Source organism: Canis aureus, chromosome 22, assembly GCF_053574225.1.
Source record: "Canis aureus isolate CA01 chromosome 22, VMU_Caureus_v.1.0, whole genome shotgun sequence".
Lineage (NCBI taxonomy): Eukaryota > Metazoa > Chordata > Mammalia > Carnivora > Canidae > Canis > Canis aureus.
Genome location: NC_135632.1, coordinates 26,168,282 through 26,186,793, shown reverse-complemented (window position 1 = coordinate 26,186,793; position 18,512 = coordinate 26,168,282). Strand labels below are relative to the sequence as shown.

The following is an 18,512-nucleotide window of genomic DNA, read 5'->3' as shown; positions in this document are numbered from 1 at the left end:
ACCGACGCCTTTGTCCCAAACAAGAAGCCGCCTCCTACGTAGAGTGGTAAGGCAGGCGGCCAAGACACAGAGCGCAGGAAGGGTTTCGTTTGAGAAGAAACTAACAATCAGTCAGGATACATACTTAGGACATTCATTAACATTAAGCCAACATGCCAGATATTCAATTCCCTGAAGCAGTTTCCTCATAAGCTTCCATTTCCAAACCCAACTTTGACAGTCTGAAGAAGCAAAGCTTCAGGCATAGTAAAGTGAACGAAGACATTAAATAGAAAGAAATTTCAAAATAAAATGATTAGGAATGTGTTTAAATTATAAGTTTATTGAGCATAAGATATAAAGGTTGCTATCAAATAAAGATAGCTTACATTTTACACAGGAAACCACATTTTTAAATGATTAAGTTTAAGTATGTATCTCTTTTTTCCCTAAGAGGAAAGAAAATCTGTATTGATCAATTCAAGATACAGCATGAGATAATCAGTTATTAATAAAAGGATATATAGTAAAAATAATTTAATCAATGAAGTCTTTGTAAAAAAATTTATCATCTAAGTCTGTGAGCTGGTTTTTCTTTTATGCTCCAGCTGGTCACTTAGTTCAGGCTTAAAAAAAAAAAAAAAGCTGAATAGGAGGTAAATCCGTTATGCCACAAATCTTGTCTCTGTTCCTGTCCTGAGTGGATTTCACGGCTTTCTCTTTTCCACCTTTGCCTGCTCCCTACCACCACTTCTCAAAGCAAATGTGTTCTTTGGGAACATGGCTGTTCTCCAGTTGCTTGGAGAAAAAGTCTGTCATTGGAGGTGGGCCACATATATAGAACAAAGTCTCTTCTGAAATATGATCTCTTATCTCCTTCTCTGTTATTCTTCCTTCTACCAAAAAACAGAATAAACACCAAATAAGCCGGACATGCCTGTACTGAACTGGGGAAGGACTAACCACAACTCAGCAAGAGGGTTTATTTCCAGTAACCCAAGCTTAGGGAGTCTAGGGTGGGGTCATTCACAGGACGGCTCCTGGTGGCAGCACCGGGTGCCAGACCCAAGCAGAGAGTGCATCTCCGGGTTCCCTAAGCTGACAGCAAGCAAAGTGGGAAGCTGACCAGAACACACTCTTCGGACAGGGCCAGTTAGCTTACTGATCTTTGGTAGAGATTCAGAACTGGCTTCAGCAAAGTAAATAAACTGGTGAAGAATCTTTCCAAGCAGGGGAAACCACGAGCAAGTTAAATGACCATTAATGGCAAATGGCATGACTTCAGTTAAGGCTGGAATATAAATTCTCCGTGTGCATACTACAGTGTTGACGCAAAGGTCCCCTTTGCAATATGCGGAAAATAAATTTTAACATGGGCAGCAAGAAACCTGAATACAGTAAGTAAATCCAACCGAATCCCTCCTTATTTTTCCATGAGGAATCACCTCCCAGTTCTCCAGGTAGCGGCATTACCAGCCAGTGGCCTCGGACAGTAAAGCATCTACACTCAACCAACTAGCACGTCCAGCAGACAACTGCATGGAGTTAGTCAAAATATCTTTAGGGGACTCACCCGTGATGTAGGGCTTGAGTTCTGCACTGATTTGCGTTGTCTGTTTTGTAACATGCAAACTGCACGCAATCTTCTCAGGAAATTCATTTACTAAATCGAGGATATTTTTCTGGAATGTCAAACATAGTTGGTCACACTACAATTTTTAAAAATCAAAACAGATGTGCACAACCACTGCCGCTGAACCTCGACTCCCATTCTGCACACGTCTGCCACTCTTCCTCTCTACTTAGAGAGGTATTGTTTGCAGCCTAGCAGGCCAGAGCATTCAGAGTACAGAGGGCTATTTGGCTTTAATTGAAATCTGAATATGCTAACAAGCATATTACTAACTCTCCGGGAGTTTTTTCTTTTCCCTTTCTCTCAGGCATTGGCAATTAAGCAGCAGTTTCACTGACCACAGTTGTGTCTTTTAACTGTTGCTGTTCTTTTGTTCATCCCTGCAGCTGCAAGGCAATCCGGAGTGAAAGCCTTCTCCTGTCAAATGTACTTCCTTTCAACAGATGCAACCGGTGGGGGTTTTGTTCACCCAGCCGCAGCCAAACTCTGCCCCTCACCTACTCCAGAGACATGCGAGCACCCTCCACCCCAGGTCTCCTGGCTCAGCAGAGCCTCAGGGCTGTGGTGACCTTTCTGTTCCTCTGCCTCCACACCCAAGCCCGCCAGACCTGTCCTGTCGGGTCCCTTCACGGGAGCCTCCTGAACACGAGCTGTTTCATAGTCCTGCGTGAGAAGCGTATGTTAATTCCCACCTGAACACGATAAGCCCTGTCCAGCGTTTTGAGGCAGTGAACTCTCACACAGAAGACAGAAAGAACAGGAAGAGAGGTCTGTGGACGAGTCACACCATGACACGAGTTTGCTAGGAGACGGGCACTCGTCCCTTACCTTAAACAGGAGCTCGCTGGTATTTTTTGCACTGTAGAACAGCTTTATCGTCCCGACCTCATAGCCCTTTCCCTTGTTTGCCCGTTCTCGGTGGAGGTCAGCCGCATGCCGCAGGATGGAAAGCAGAGGGTTAATTCCTACTCCTCCTGCAATCAACACGAGGTTTCTAGAGGCATCTGCAGGCTGTGGGTCAAAGAAGAACTCTCCACCCACTCTCACAGCCACTTCAGAGTCAAGTGTACACTAAGGCAGGAAAGAAAAGATCTGTTAGTCCTTTGTGGCACAGGTCTTACACCTGATGCTCTTCTTGAAGAAAACGGACGGCATCTACCTCCTGCATCTTTATCAGCGTTGAGGACTATTTTTATGGCCGGTTCTCAAGTGTCCCAAGGCACTGTGAACCGGTTCCACTTGTCCATTATAGAGGCCATTTGCCACTCTGCCTTCCTGATCCCATACTGCACAGCCACTCCAAAACAGAGAAAAGGATGCTCACTTCGGTCATCTGGCCATTTGTTAACTTCTTAGGTGATGAACTGGGTTGTGGAAAGTGGCACTGGACTCGGGATAGCTCTGAAGCAGGAGCTTCCTTTTCTGTATGGTGCTCCTGTTTTCTGATCAAAGCTATGGAACTCAGACTGGCAGGATGGGGCAAGTGTCATTACACTGTGGCTGCCTTGGGCTCACCAGAGAAGACTCTGGGTACTGGGGGGCTTCATCCAGGTCACCAGCAGGGCACAGCCAGAGCTGCTGTGCAGGCTCGAGGCCTGCGCTATGGTGCTGTTCAGTCCTGTTCACTTCTCCCTGGAGCAGCAAGGACAGGCAGCAGAGGCTTCACTCACCAGGGGGTGACTACCACAAAACATGTGATGATACTTTTTTTGTTGTCACAATGGTTTGGAAAGCCCAACTGGCATTTAGAAGGCAGGACCAGAGATGCTAGATGTCTTGTGAAGTTAGCAGCACCCTGGAGCTGGCTCCTATTGAGCTGATGGGTAATTTTTGAAGAATTTCATGAACATTTCTACTGGCAGTTTGAAATCAGCCACTGAGTATCTGCAGCACAGAAGTTAGCAAATGCTGCAAGTCATGACTTTTTGTACTCAGAGAGCCAGTTTAGCAGCACATTATCTCCAATGCACAGGACTGCCCTGCAGAAACTTATGAATGGCCCATGGGACATACATGTAGGTGAAAATTAATTTGTAATGATCTGAGACGAGATCCTAACTCATTCATAAAAAACCCAAAACATTTCTTGCACAGTGGAGTCTGAATTTTCCACAATGTAACCACCTTATAGATTATATTCTACTGTATCCAGAACATTACCAAGTATGTCCACTGTTCTGAACAACCACATCCCAACTGGTAACACGCATGTCTCCATACAACAGCTTGTACCACCTGCATCAGTAGACAGTGCACTCACAGTGATTCTGCGTTGAGGAACAGCCATCTGACCACTTTATTCCATCTTCTAGTTAAGATCTGCCCAACCACTGATATAGTGAAATACATAGTCTCTCATTAGGGATTCCTAATTACTATTTAATCTACGAGTTTTCTTTATTTCTCCTTGGCATTACACTTGGAGAATTATGCCACCCAAAAAATTTTTTCACGTGATTACATTAACTTTGAGTTTCATTTCGGGTAGTTCTAGAAAGAGGGCATTGGATCTGAGAGAGTTGAGACCTCTAGTTTGGAGAAAATGTACTGATGTAAGAGTCAGAGAAGAATGACTATTAATCACAGCCTATGAAATCCCTCAAGTTCCTTCATTTCTCTGAGCCTCTGCTGCTGCATCTGTTAAATGGGTACCAACACCTGTCCTGCTCACCTCACAGGGCTGTGGTGGCCATCACATGATACACCGTGTGGCGGAAGAACAGCTTGCTGGCATCAAGCTCTGTTAGAGGAGGTGTTTCAGTCACTGAAGCTGTCATGGAGAAAAGCTCTGGGGGACCTGCTTCTTTCTTCCCTGTCATTAAAAAACAGAATCTAGAACTAAAGAAATTTGTATTAAGAGCAAAAGTTTGCTCCATTACATGTTCCTGATGTAAATCAACTAAATGAACTCTCTCTTAAGAAGCAATAAGTAATCATGTGCTTTTTAAAGACCAAACCCTCAGCATTCACTCCTTGACACCCTATATGGCAGGTAGGCAGGTAAGTACTTTCTGACATGAATTGAATTTGGAACTTTACAACTTAAAGAAGTTAAATCTTAAAGAAGATTTAGTCTCAAAAAAAAAAAAAAGTCTCAGAGAAATGTGAGAAAAAAAAGAAAATTATTCTAATTCACAAAAGAGATCCTTTCCTGTAACAAACTATTAAGCAAAGGGAAATCCTTTCCCGGAGGGAAAAGAAAAACAGCTAAACTTATATATAGGCCATTTTTACACGAAGGATGGTAAGTGGGTTTTCATTCTTGACAAGAGAAATTAGCAGCAATGGAGCATTCTGTTAGGAGTAAGTACAATCTCGGATCACTACACTGGCTACCAAAGTGCTTCAAAATGCCCTTTCTTTTCAAGTCTCTAAAACAGAAGCTATGGTATGAAAAGTTCTGCCTAATGATGACAACAGATTTAATCTCTGTCCCCTCACTCCCCATCTTGCTTGCCTGTACATGTCTCCCTTTATCTCTAAGAATCTATGAGTAAAAGAAACTAAGAAATGAGAAAGAAATCATTTTCTCCAGTGATCATCTTCAGCAGGATTAGTAATGACAGCAAAGCCTTTAGAGAACTGTGTTTTGAAACCAGAGTATTTTCAAAGATCTAAAGTTGGCAAAAAAAAAAAATAATAAAAAAAAAATAAAAATAAAAAAAAATAAAGGGGCCTGCCATCTCCCGAGTGACAAAATAATCTTAAATAGATCTATCTTCTCATTTGCTAGCATCTGGAAAGAATGAAAAGCCATCTTTGTCTTTTATTGATCAATAAAAGCTGCCAAGGTAGCACGAATACAACACTCAAAGTACTGCACGCTGTAATATGGAAGTGAGTAAAAGGACATTACCTTCAATTACACAGCCATGTTTTGGGTATAGATTTTCTACTTGGGAAATAAACAACTTTTCCACAGCAACTGGAGCCCAGCACACAATAGCTGTCTAGAACCCTTTACCCTGCCAGGAGCCTGAGCCAAAGCAGATAAAATAAAGGAAGACATTTATGGCACTTTATCCCATGTCCCAATAGAGCGGCCTGCTGCCACCCAGACACTCACGTGCCTCCATTGTCCACTCTAATAGCTTAATAAGACAAATCCTCAGGAGGAAAATAGCCACCTGAGAACGGTTCCAAGAAAAATCTGACTTCATAAAGGCTGTTTGCAACTCCCACCGGGCAGAGTGGAGTAGGCACTACAATTAAAATGTGCATTCAAGCAATGCCACTTGGAGATTTTCTTCAGCCTCTAAGAATAAGTTCCTTCATTGAAATGCCAATGAGGCATGAAACCAAGCAGGGAGCTGTGGACCAGGACCAGGGCAGGTCACGTGGGAGGCAGATAACTGGAGGGGGCTCGTGGCACTAAGCTCATTTTAACACCAAGCAAGGGGCACATGGCAACCTTGCTGGTCCCACCCCTACAGCATTTTTTGAGAGACAGCAATGGGTGGGAAATCCAGAAATAATCTAAAAAGGAATGAGGCAGCTGAGGACATGTGGAAGGAAGGACTCTGAAGGTCAGAGGGTAAAAAAATGTGACAGGATACTTAGAATGGAAATGCTAGGGCAAGTGGCTGCCTTACTCTGAACAGAAACAACTCGGCATGTAAATCACAATTAGAATGGATATTTTTGTATGCCGCTGTAGATTTAAAAACTTTTTTGGGGGGTAGAGGGGAGTACAATTCTGTGGATTTTAACACATACACAGATCTAACTACCATCAAAACCAAGATACAGAACAGTCTCATCATCCTCAAAACCTCCCTGTGCTTTCCCCTCTATGATCACATCTTTCCCTACCCTAACCCCTGTTAACCACTCATTGTATTTCTGTCCTCCAGAGTGTGACAGAAATGGGATTATAGAGTATGTAACCTTTGAGATTGGCTTCTTTTACTCAATATGTGGCCTCTGAGACTCACCCAAGTGGAGTCCATCAATGGTTCACCCATTTTTACTGCTGAATAACATTACAATTTGTTTACCCATTCACCTTTTGAGGGACATTTGGGTTGTTTCTAGTTTTTGTTAATTATGAATAGAACCACTATAAATGTTCATGTACAGGTTTTTATATGAACAGAGCTTTTGTTTCTCTAGAATAAAGACTCAGGAGCACTATTACTATGACTTATGATAAATGTATATTTAATTTCAAAAAAGAATGTATATTTAATTTCATATAAAACTACCAAAATGTTTTCCAGACTGGCTGCTGTATCTTGCATTTCTGCTAGCAATATAAGCTATAAAAGAGTTCCAGTCACTCCACATCCTTACCAGCATTTGGTACTGTCAGAATTTTTAACTTTAATCATTCTAATAGGTGGGGTAGAGATATCCCACTGTATCTGGTTTTTTTTATTATTATTTAAAAAAATTTTTATTTATTTATGATAGTCACAGAGAGAGAGAGAGAGAGGCAGAGACACAGGCAGAGGGAGAAGCAGGCTCCATGCACCGGGAGCCCGACGTGGGATTCGATCCCGGGTCTCCAGGATCGCACCCTGGGCCCAAGGCAGGCGCTAAACCGCTGAGCCACCCAGGGATCCCTGTATCTGGTTTTAATCTGCACTTCCCGAATGATGTTCAATATCCTGTCATTGATTATTAGCTGTTCTTATATCCTTAGTAGCAAAGTATCTATTCAGTCTTTTGTCCATTTTTTTAAAGATTTATTTATTTATTTATTCATGATAGACATAGAGAGAGAGAGAGGCAGAGACACAGGCAGAGGGAGAAGCAGGCTCCATGCCAGGAGCAGTCTTTTGTCCATTTTTAAATTACACTTGTTTTCTTTTTGCTGATTTTTGAGAGTTCTTTAAGTATTTTGGATATTAAGTAACCTTTGTTGGATAACTAAGTGCAAACAACTTTCTGAGTCTGTAGCTTGTTTTTTAAAAATTCTGTTAATAGTATCTTTTGTAAAAAAATATTTTGAATTTTGATTAAGTCCTATTATCAATCTCTTCTTTTTACAGATTTGACTTTTGGTGTCATGTCCTAATGCACCTACCCTCAAGTCTAGAATGTTTCCTATGTTTTCTTCTAAAACTGTTATAATTTTGTGTTTTCCAATGATATCTACAATTTATTTTGCGGGAATTTTTCATCAAAAAGTATGACACTTAGGACAAAATTCTTTTTTTTGACATACGGATAAATAATTGTTCCAGCACTACATGTTGAAAGGGCTATCCAGGGATCCCTGGGTGGCGCAGCGGTTTGGCGCCTGCCTTTGGCCCAGGGCACGATCCTGGAGACCCGGGATCGAATCCCATGTCGGGCTCCCGGTGCATGGAGCCTGCTTCTCCCTCTGCCTGTGTCTCTGCCTCTCTCTCTCTCTCTCTCTCTCTCTCTGTGACTATCATAAATAAATAAAAATTTTAAAAAAAAATGAAAGGGCTATCCTTTCGCCACTGAATTTCTTTAGCACAGTTGTCAAAAATCAAATTACCGTATGTGTGTTGGATACTCCTAAACTCTCTATTCTCTTCCATCAATTTGTGTGTCCATCCCTTCACCAATACCACACTGTTTTGATTATTATAGCTTTATTTTATTCTGACATTTGAGTAATGTGATTCTTTCTACTTTATTCTGTTTCAAAAACTCTAGTCCCTTTGATTTTAAAATCAGTTTGTCTATAGCTACAATATCGTACTAGTAACTCCTTTCTGGAGATAAGAAAATGCCTGGGTCGGGATGGAGGTTGTTGGTAAATATAGAAGGCACACTCTAGAAAGAAAAGGGATGGCAAAAGGAGACAAGGGTCAAAAACTAAGAAGGCAAACAAGTGACTTGTGCTGAGCTCATTCTTTGTTATCAGAGTTCTCAGAGGTGATGAATAGTCAGCTTATGTAGGACTGTGTTGAGTCTCATGGTGAAACATGAGTTATTAGCAGCAAAGGTGGATTCCCTCTCAGGATACCGTGTTAAGAACTCTCCAGAGAGGCAATGGCACCATGGACTTAGCAGCGCTCAGCTGTGGGCACAAGTGGGATGTGATCAGAAATCACTTCCTGGGATCCCTGGGTGGCGCAGAGGTTTAGCGCCTGCCTTTGGCTCAGGGCACGATCCTGGAGACCCGGGATCGAATCCCACATCGGGCTCCTGGTGCATGGAGCCTGCTTCTCCCTCTGCCTATGTCTCCGCCTCTCTCTCTCTCTCTCTGTGTGACTATCATAAATAAACTTAAAAAAAAAAAAAAAAAAAAAAAAAAAAAAAAGAAATCACTTCCTTTCCAAGTGACAGAATAATAGTTTAATTCCTTTTATTTAGGATAGTTAGGACAAAATAATCTGATTTATAGATTTACCATTTACAAGACATACATACAGAGAGCCAATTTAAAAAAGCCTTACATATAAAGTAAAATGCTCAAATACTAAAGCAGTATTCAACTGAACACTGGCAACCCAGAAGATATTTTCAGATCTCAAAGTATCTGTGAGTCTTCCTTAATGCATCAAAAGGATTCTGCTTCTTCGAGCATTATAGAGTCGGAATTCTGGATGTAGGGGAGCTCTTTGTGAGCATGTACCCTTTTCACTCAAGCCTAGCTAGGTTTCTTAGGTGCATGAATTGAGCTGAACACAAATTTTGTGGGAGGAAGCAATGGCCAGATCTCCAAGTTTAAACAGGTTTGCTCACCTGATTGTGAATCCAGAGAGCAGGAGGGTGGTTTGTATATTTCACTGCCAATTCTATCATTCTCTCTTGTTCTAGCAGTCTGGGGCTGGAGCATATTGAGAACCCACCAACCACAGACACTCCTGGGATAAAGAAATCAATCCTAAAAAGAAAGGCAAATAAGCGCTTTTTGTTGAAGCGATTTTAAAAGTGGGCAATGAAATAAGTAAAACTGACAAACTTAAAAAAAAATAAAAGATAAAATGAGTAAAATCAAGAATGGAAGGAGGACATCATCACCTACCTTACAAAAATAAAAGATTATTATAGGAATTCCATGAACAACTATATGACAAAAACTTAGATAACTTAGATGAAAAGGATACATTCCTAGAAAGACAGAAATTACCAAATTGAACTCAAGAAGAAACAGAAAATCTGAACAGACCTGTAACAAGTAAATAGTTTTAGTAATTTCAAAAATTCCTAGAAAGAAAAGGATAGGTCCAGATGGCATCACTGGTGAAATTCTACCAAACATTTTTAAAGAACACTAAACTTTTATAAACTCTTCCCCCAAAACAGAAAGAACATTTACCAACTCATTCTATGAGGTCAGTATTACCCTACCAAAACCAGACAAAGATATAACAAGAAAAGACTACAGTTCAGTATCCCTTGTGAATACAGATTTAAAAATCCCAGAAATTCTAGGTTGGTTTAACACCTGAAAATCAATCAGTGAAATACACCACTTAGAACAATGGACAAAACCCAAGTATCATCTCAATACGTGCAGAAAAGGCAGTTGGCAATATTTAAGACCCTTACATAATAAAAATAGTCAGCAAACTATGAAACTGGGAGCCTCCTCAATCTAACAAAGGCTTTCAACAAATGTTTAATGGTAAAAAGCTACAAGTTTTTCCCCTAAACACAGAAATAAGACAAGGATGTTTGCTCCTAACACTTCTTTTCAACATTGTACTAGAGGTTCTAGCCAAGGCAATTAAGGAAGAAAATGAAATAAAAGGTACGAAGATTTGAGGAAGAAATTGCAGATGACATGATGTATATAGAAAATCCTAAGGAATCTGCTATGAAGATAGGAGAACCAATAAGCAAGTTCAAATAATATTACAGAATACAAGATTAATAAAAATCAATTGTATTTGTATACACTAGCAGTTAACAATTTAAATGTGAAATTAAGAAAAATAAAATTTATAATAGCATAAAAAAGAATTGGGAATAAATTAACAAAAGTATAAGACTTGCACACTGAAAACCACAAAACATTATGGAGAAACATTAAAAAAGATCTAAATAAATAAAAAGACATCTTATGTTCATAGACCGAAAGACTTAATAGTGTTAAGATGGCAATACTTGGCAGCCCGGGTGGCTCAGCGGTTTAGCGCCGCCTTCAGCCCAGGGCATGATCCTGGAGTCCCGGGACTGAGTCCCACGTCAGGCTCCCTGCATGGAGCCTGCTTCTCCCTCTGCTTGTGTCTCTGCCCCTCTCTCTCTGTGTGTCTCTATGAATAAATAAAATCTTAAAAAGAAAAAAAAAAGGGCAATACTCTCCACATAGATCTACAGATTCAATGCAATACCTATCTAAACTTCCAGATGGTTTCTTTGCAGAAACTGGCAAAATGATCATAAAATTAATATGGAAATAAAAGGAACCTAGAATCATCAAAACAATCTGGAAAAAGAACAAATTTGGAGGACTCACACCTTTTGATTTCAAAACTTACTATAAAGCTACAGTTAATGAAGACACTGTAGTACTAGCATAAGGACAGGCACATAGACCAATGATAAACCATTACAAGTCCAGGGGCACCTGAGGGGCTCAGTGGTTGAGCATCTGCCTTTGTTTGGCTCAGGTTATGATTCTAGGGCCTGGGATCAAGCCCTGCATCAGGCTCCCTGTGCCTATGTCTCTGTCTCTCTCTGTCTCACATAAATAAATAAATAAATAAAATCTTAAAAAAAAAAAGAAGAAGAATTCCAAGTCCAAAAGTAAACTCTTAAACATGTGGTCAATTGATTTTTGACAAGGGTATCAACATAATTCAATGACAAAAGAACAGTCTTTTCAACGAACAGTCTTTTCAACGAACAACTGGATATCCACACATTAAAAGAATGAAGTCGGACCCCTACCTCACACCATATACATAAATTAACTCAAAATGGGTCACAGACTTAAAGGTAAGAAAAATTATAAACTTTTGGAAGACTTACAGAGGAGTAACTTCATGGTAACAGTTACTTAGATATGACACCAAACACCAAGGTTAAAAAAAAAATGGAGAAACTAGCCTAGAAAAAATTACTTTATGCTACAAATGATCCATAAAAGAGCTAAAATAGGGACACCTGGGTGGCTCAGCAGTTGAGCATCTGCCTTTGGCTCAGAGTGTGATCCCAGGGTCCTGGGGTTGAGTCCTACATCGGGCTCTCTGTAGGGAGCCTGCTTCTCTCTCTGCCTGTGTCTCTGCCTCTCTTGTTGTGCCTATAGCTAATATTTATTAATACAGTTTCTGTATGCTATCAGAGAAGAACTACAAGAGTATCTCTACAGCTATGTTTTAAAAAATAAGTTAATCAATGAGCTACTTTTTGCAGCTTCATATCCTAAACCATAGCGCCCTCTGCTGCTTGATGTTGATAAAGGCCATTCTCTCAGATAAGTGAAGGGATCTTTCCTTCTCCAGTAACTTTGGAAAGCAACCTTAAAAAAAAAAAAAAAAGACTCCTTCATTAAATGCTACAGAATTCAAATGACATCAAAACTTCATCTGAATGGATTTAAGAAAATATGCACAATACACATTTAATAAAACATCTGTCCAAGTAAAAGTTTTTATTTTTTATTTTATTTTATTTTTTTAAAAAAGATTTTGTTAAAAAAAAAAGATTTTATTTATTTATTCATGAGAGACAGACAGAGAGAGAGGCAAAGACACAGGCAGAGGGAAAAGCAGGCTCCATGGCAGGGAGCCCGATGTGGGACTCGATCCTGGGACTCCAGGATCACGCCCTGGGCTGAAGGCAGGTGCTAAACCGCTGAGCCACCCAGGGATCCCAAGAAAAAAAATTTTAAACACACACACATACACACACACACACACACACACACTTAAAAAATGCCCTTTCCAAGACTAGCATTCTTGAAGCCAAGAGCTGAGGTACTAACTGCACTCTCATAAAAGTGAATATAGGAAAAACTGGGAGAAAGAGCCTAACTGTGTAGTGAAGCCACATATCCTTATCTAATTGTGACACAGTAGGCAGCCCCGTCCAGCCCCAGGGCCCAGCAGAGACCAGGTACACAAACTGTGGCCAAAAGTTGATGCTTCACCATGAGATCCTAAAACCCTTTAGTCTTCAGCTTGAGCATGTGGAGCCCCTCCCTCATCCCCTGTGCAAATACTACAGATAGCACCTGCTTACCTAGTACAGGCACCATGGTTAGTGCTGGAGCTAAAGATCAAGAATGTCGTGATTCCTGGGACGCCTGGGTGGCTCAGGGGTTGAGTGTCTGCCTTCAGCTCAGGGCATGATCCCAGGTCTGGGGATCGAGTCCCACATCAGGCTCCCCTTGGGGAGCCTGCTTCTCCCTCTACCTATGTCTCTGCCTCTCTCTCTGTGTGTCTCTCATGAATAAATAAATATCTTAAAAAAAAAAAAAGGAAAAAAAAAAAAAAAGAATGTTGTGATTCCTGCCCTCAATAAACTCACTCAAATGGGAAGAAAATGAACAAATAAATATAATTACAGGGGCTATGACAAAATCTGCTTGGAGGAGAGAAAATGTTCATCATTTGAGACCTGTCTGGAAGAACTGGAACTTAGTGTAGATTTCTTCTTACGTCCAACATATGTGATTTCATCGGGAAAAAACTAATAAAACCACTATTTTAAAAAAAATCTTCCTGGGGGTGAAGGGGGGAGAAAGCAGAGGATGCAGCAGTCAATTATACCAGGTATGGAGGAATTAACGAAGACTTCACAGCGGAGTCTTAAAAACACACAGCAGTCACCAAACAAGCATGGAGGAGGACACAGTCTGAACTGAACAATGATGACACCAAGGAACGTGGCGCTTTTTATGTGTGGTCATGTAAGAGTCGAGGCTGCCGAACACGGCCACAGAGGGTATATACTGCCCACAATGCAGCGGCCCTGCTAGAGGGTAGGAGTAGAATCTTATTTCATTGATCTTACTCCTCTCATCTGTTTCTTCTTGGAGCCCTTTCTCTTAGTAGAGCCCAGTCACTTTCAAACATGAAAATTTATGTCATCTTACATGAAGTCAGAGACACACCTTGCTCTCTACAAAAATGCTTTGGCCTTGCTTCCCCTTGGTCCTGTGCAGGTCTAGAGCCTCCCTCTTAGTTTGGCAGGTGTCAGATGAGGGCAGTGGTCAGGAATTCAGAGATGTGGGATCATGGCCCAATCTCTGACCCTAGAGATAAGCCCAAGAGCAATCTTCTCCTTTACCTCTAGCAGCACTCCACTCTAATAATCCTAACTATACAAATTGCATGGCAGCTGCATCCATACTCTCTCTCCCTGATCTTTGTCCTCTTCCCCAAAATGCTACTAATGGAGCTTACCATCAAGCTGATAACCTAACAGAATGCAGAGCAAAAGCCATCCTAGCAATGGAACCGAAGATGCAGACATCACTAATCTAAGCAAATAGCCATTCGGTAAGCAAGAAGTCAAATTTCCAAAAGAACTTACAGCCACACAATAAGTCAGTGGCAAGGGAGCAATCTTTTAAAAGGGGAGGTTCAAATGCCAGGAATGAATGCTGATGGACACCTGGCAGGGAAAGGTCAATACTAAATAGCCAGAGATGACCACCCTGATGTCTGCCCTCTGCAGCAGGAGTCTGTCAGGTGCATTGTAAAACCAGTCCTGACATCAGTGAGATTACCAAATCCATTCATCGAAATGGGATATATAATACCAACCCTGAAAATCTAATCTTGAGGATCACAGGGGAACCCTATTTCTATATATATCACTAGGGAATGATGGTATTTTTATCTGGTAACTACAGTTTGCAAGTGCTAATACACTTGCAGGCACACCAAGGTAGCAGCATTATAAACCAGTGCACGGTCTTTCTCTAATCAGGAGTCTTGGCGCAATTCAGAGCTGAAGACACAGGGACAATGCTGTGCACAGGACCCAAACACTTCCACAGAAGGGAAATACGGAAAGACAGATCATTACAATTAAAGTTTCCACTTTTCAATGTAATAACTGCTAAACTATTTTTGAAGGGTAAAAATGTTGCCCGCCCCCCTAAAACAGCCCAAATGCATTTAATATGTATCACTGAACATGTGCAAAGATTGCAGTAAATTGCTTCACAAACGCAAATTATTGCAATCAGCATCTTGTTTTCTAGTTCTAAATTCAAAGGCAAACTATTAACACAAGACTGCTAACTCTTGCTATTATCACACATCCTCCTTCTAACAAAACCACATTTCCAGATGGACTGCCAAAATTAGTCAAGTGACTCCTAAGAAATACTACCAAGATTGACATGCCAGAAATTCACTTAGAAATGAATGCTTTATTTAAATAAAGGAAACATACACCCAAACACACCTTTCCTAAGGAAATACAAGCTGTTTTATTTACAATGCAACTTGAATTGCAACTCAGTGAAGCCACTCGCAGGAATAGTGGGACAGCTGGGCTGTTAGCCTGTCCGTATGCTGACTAGTCTTCGGTGTCAAATAGGCACAATCAGTGTGGTGCAAGCTGGGCCTGATCGGCGGGGGGGTCCTGATAATAAATTCAGGAAAATATTTAAACTCAACTCAGACAAGTGATGCAGTAATTCAGTTGAGAGGGTGGTCAGTTCTGTGACATAACTGGGTATTCTTCTTTCCAGACTGCTGTGTTTACTCTGTATTTGACATAAAGACTAATTTTTTACAATGTATCAATCCCCAGCACAAATAATCAAGCCGATTAGATTATTCCAGAGCATTCTATTATAGCAACCATTTCTGAAGAGCATAATTATCAGTTATCAGGTCCGTGGCTCAGAACTAAGCTTTGTTTCAATCTACAAAACTCAAGGCAGCAATTTTCATATATGACTGAGAAGGTCAAGGGCTCAAAACCAAGGTGAGCTCTGAGGTGAGGAAAAGAATCAGATTCCCTATGCCTAAGGAAGGCTCCCCCTGAATGGGGATGGGCTAGAATTCCTATTCCTCAGGAAAAACAGCTAGACACGTAATCCCTTCCAGAAGAAAAAATAAGCCCTTCTACGGGCACCTGGGTGGTTCAGTTGGTTGGGCATCCAACTCCTGGTTTTGGCTCAGGTCGTGATCTCGGGGTCATGGGATGGAGCCCTCTATCGGGCTCCACGCTCTGCGCAGTCTCCTTGAAGTTCTCTTAAAATTTAAAATAATAATAACAATGATAGGGCAGCCCAGGTGGCTAAGGTTTAGCGCTGCCTTCAGCCAGGGCGTGATCCTGGAGACCTGGGATCGAGTCCCACATCAGGCTCTCTGCATGGAGCCTGCTTCTCCCTCTGCCTGTGTCTCTGTCTCTCTCTCTCTGTGTGTCTCTCATGAATAAATAAGTAAAATCTTAAAAAAAAATAAAAAAGAATAATAACAATGATAAGCCCTTCTATTTGATGGCACCTTCATGAACACAACACTAAGGAAACAGAGAAGCCACTTACCACTGGCCAGCTTTAAAAGAAAAGTCTTTATCAGCAATAAGAAGGTGCAGCCTCTTCACTGATGGTGACTCATCAGCAGCCCCACACACCTTAGCAGCCGACACGACCTAGAGCAAAAGATGAACTGTGACTGAGGTTAGTGTGTATACACATCAGAAACAAACTAGTTTCCTGGTAACTAAGGCTTTTTTTTTTTTTTTAATCTACAAAGATGTGATTTTTTGAAAACTGCAAAACAAGGTACACTCTGCTTTAAAATGCTGCCTACCACCAAGTGAACAAATTTAATTCTTTTATTTTTGAGAGACTGGCTATCATACTAATTGAATTTTATTCTGCACACAAAAATCATCTCTTAAAGAGGCTGTTTAATAAGTGTTCATTTGGTGAGCACGTGGTATGCTCCATGCACCAGGCTGGGTAATCTGGAAAGAGCCTGGGGGAAACAGGAGCCCTGTGAACCACCTGCCTGCCATCTAAATTCTCGGTCAGTATGACATACTTAAAGTAAAGCTCGCTGTTAGGTACAAGCCTCTGTTTGTTCTGAGCCTGGCAACAAGTCCAAGACTAGCTAATTTCAGAAATTACAAGTAAGCATTTACAAACTTTTTTTTTTTTTAAGCAATTTCAGAGTCTGTTGAATCTAATTATAGACAATAAACTGGGTTTGTATTCCTTGTTGTTTTTTTTTTAATTTATTATTTCTAATTCACTGATTATATTTGACAAAATACAAACAGTCCACAACCTTTGAACAGTATCAAAAACAGCTCTTCGTTACAGATAGCTTGAGAAGCACTACTCTAAACAACATATCTGGTTTCTAGAAAATCCTAAGGTGTGAGCTAGGCACTCCTCAGTGTCATTCACCCCTCAGCATCCCTCAAATTCAAAATGCCTCTACTTCCTTCATTTTTTGTTTCTTCTACTTTTGGGCTTTTCTTCCTCCTGAAATCTGGGATATTTTCACAACAGGGGAAAAAAGACAGTATGACTCTTTCCTCAACCTCCTATTGCCATTCAATTCCACTTCTGGAAGCAAATCAAAGCAATAGCAGGTGACCAAAATACAATCATTCTCCATGGATGGTGTTAGTTAGGTTCACGGCTCCACTGAAGAGTGTGTTGGAAAGCTGTCAAGATCAATGCACCTCACACCCTAAAGCTGGCTCCTTCAGCCCCTTTCTCCAACAGGACTAGGTCTAATCGAACTATCAGTGGGAGACAATTCTTAAAAACCCACTGCACAATTCTCCAGATGGATGGTGGTCTCCCTCACCAACTTCAAAACATCTCTGAAAATGCCTTACCTTTCTGTTGCTCCCATAAAATCCCTTACTTCTCTTCCTCTGGATTTTTACCAGGCCTCTTTTTCCTCTCCCTAAGAGCCAGTGGGCTGGTCTGCACTGACCCTCTTCCTGCACCTCTAATTCTAGTCTTGCCCTCCCTCTCCGAACCAGTGCTTCACCCAGCTCCAGTGGACTCCTCCTTCAGGGTTCTCCTGCTTATCAGACATGGTACCTAATGCCATGTGCCGGTCCTAAACAATTGAGCAACAAAACAGAAAGCAGCAGCACAGTGTGGCTGCCAACAGCACAGGCTCTGTAACCACAATGCCTGGCATGTAATTCTGGCCCCAGCACTGACTTAGCAGCTGTGGGCCTCTGGGCACATTACCTTAGTTCCCCCTCTGCTATAAAATAAGATCAACAACACCTGTACCCCAGAGCTGCTGGGGACATATACGTGCAAAGCACTTAGAATGCTGTTGGCTCATAGTAAGTACTCATTAAGTGTCAGTTATAATGTATCTTAACTGCATTCATTCTAATTACAGCTTATTAATATTTATTACATTACACATTATACCTTATTCATATATCATTACATATGCAGAACCACAGCAGTGCTGCCATGAAGGCCCTCACAGACTGAGCACTGCACACCCTCAGGGGGCCGATTCTCACAGACGACAAGGACCTATAAGGTACAGTGGTCTTCGCACCACACCCTATTTGCTAGAACAAACTTAAAAGCCATACTGTCTTGAAGCTATTTCAGAAATCTTATCTTACCTTTAATCTCCACCTCCACTGATAACTTCCTTATCTGACAGAACCTTCTTTGTCCTTGACACTCTCGGTAAACACAGGTGACTTGGCTTCTGCTCTCTGTCAACAACTTGGAGGAGGCAACAACTGAACTCCAATGTCCAGGCTCAGTTCTTCCCCTCCCGGAGCTCTCTGAGTTTGATACTTTTTACTTCCCTTCCATCTTGAAACATTCTCCTTGCTTGGGATAACTGATGTCGCGGAACTCTTGGGGTCCCCTCCTGCCTCTCCAACCTGGTTCCCACATCTTTACCTTTTCTCCTCGTACTTCCTCAGTGGGCACTTTCTGTAAACTGCCTCCGTCCCACTCCCTCTTCCGACTCTAGGCCAAGGCTCCCCAGAGGTCAAGGCTCCCCAGCATTCCCAAAAGCATTCCCAAAGCGACTAAGCCCCAGCCCAAACCCTC

The 18,512-nt window shown here is 41.4% G+C and overlaps 1 protein-coding gene across 6 annotated transcripts in view; it reads right to left on the bottom strand.

Moving 5' to 3' along the window:
• Positions 1 to 302: 302 nt before the first annotated feature.
• The window catches only part of OXNAD1 (oxidoreductase NAD binding domain containing 1), a 37,094-nt gene continuing 18,884 nt past the window's right edge, over positions 303 to 18,512 (bottom strand). For all 6 annotated transcript variants that reach the window (XM_077865288.1, XM_077865291.1, XM_077865294.1 and 3 more), the window contains 5 exons: positions 15,996 to 16,102; positions 9,278 to 9,419; positions 2,441 to 2,683; positions 1,553 to 1,661; positions 303 to 875 (listed from right to left, as the gene is read on the bottom strand). In XM_077865288.1, coding sequence (XP_077721414.1) covers positions 721 to 875; positions 1,553 to 1,661; positions 2,441 to 2,683; positions 9,278 to 9,419; positions 15,996 to 16,102 — 756 coding nt within the window. In that variant the 3' untranslated portion in view covers positions 303 to 720. The remainder of the gene's footprint in view (positions 876 to 1,552; positions 1,662 to 2,440; positions 2,684 to 9,277; positions 9,420 to 15,995; positions 16,103 to 18,512) is intronic.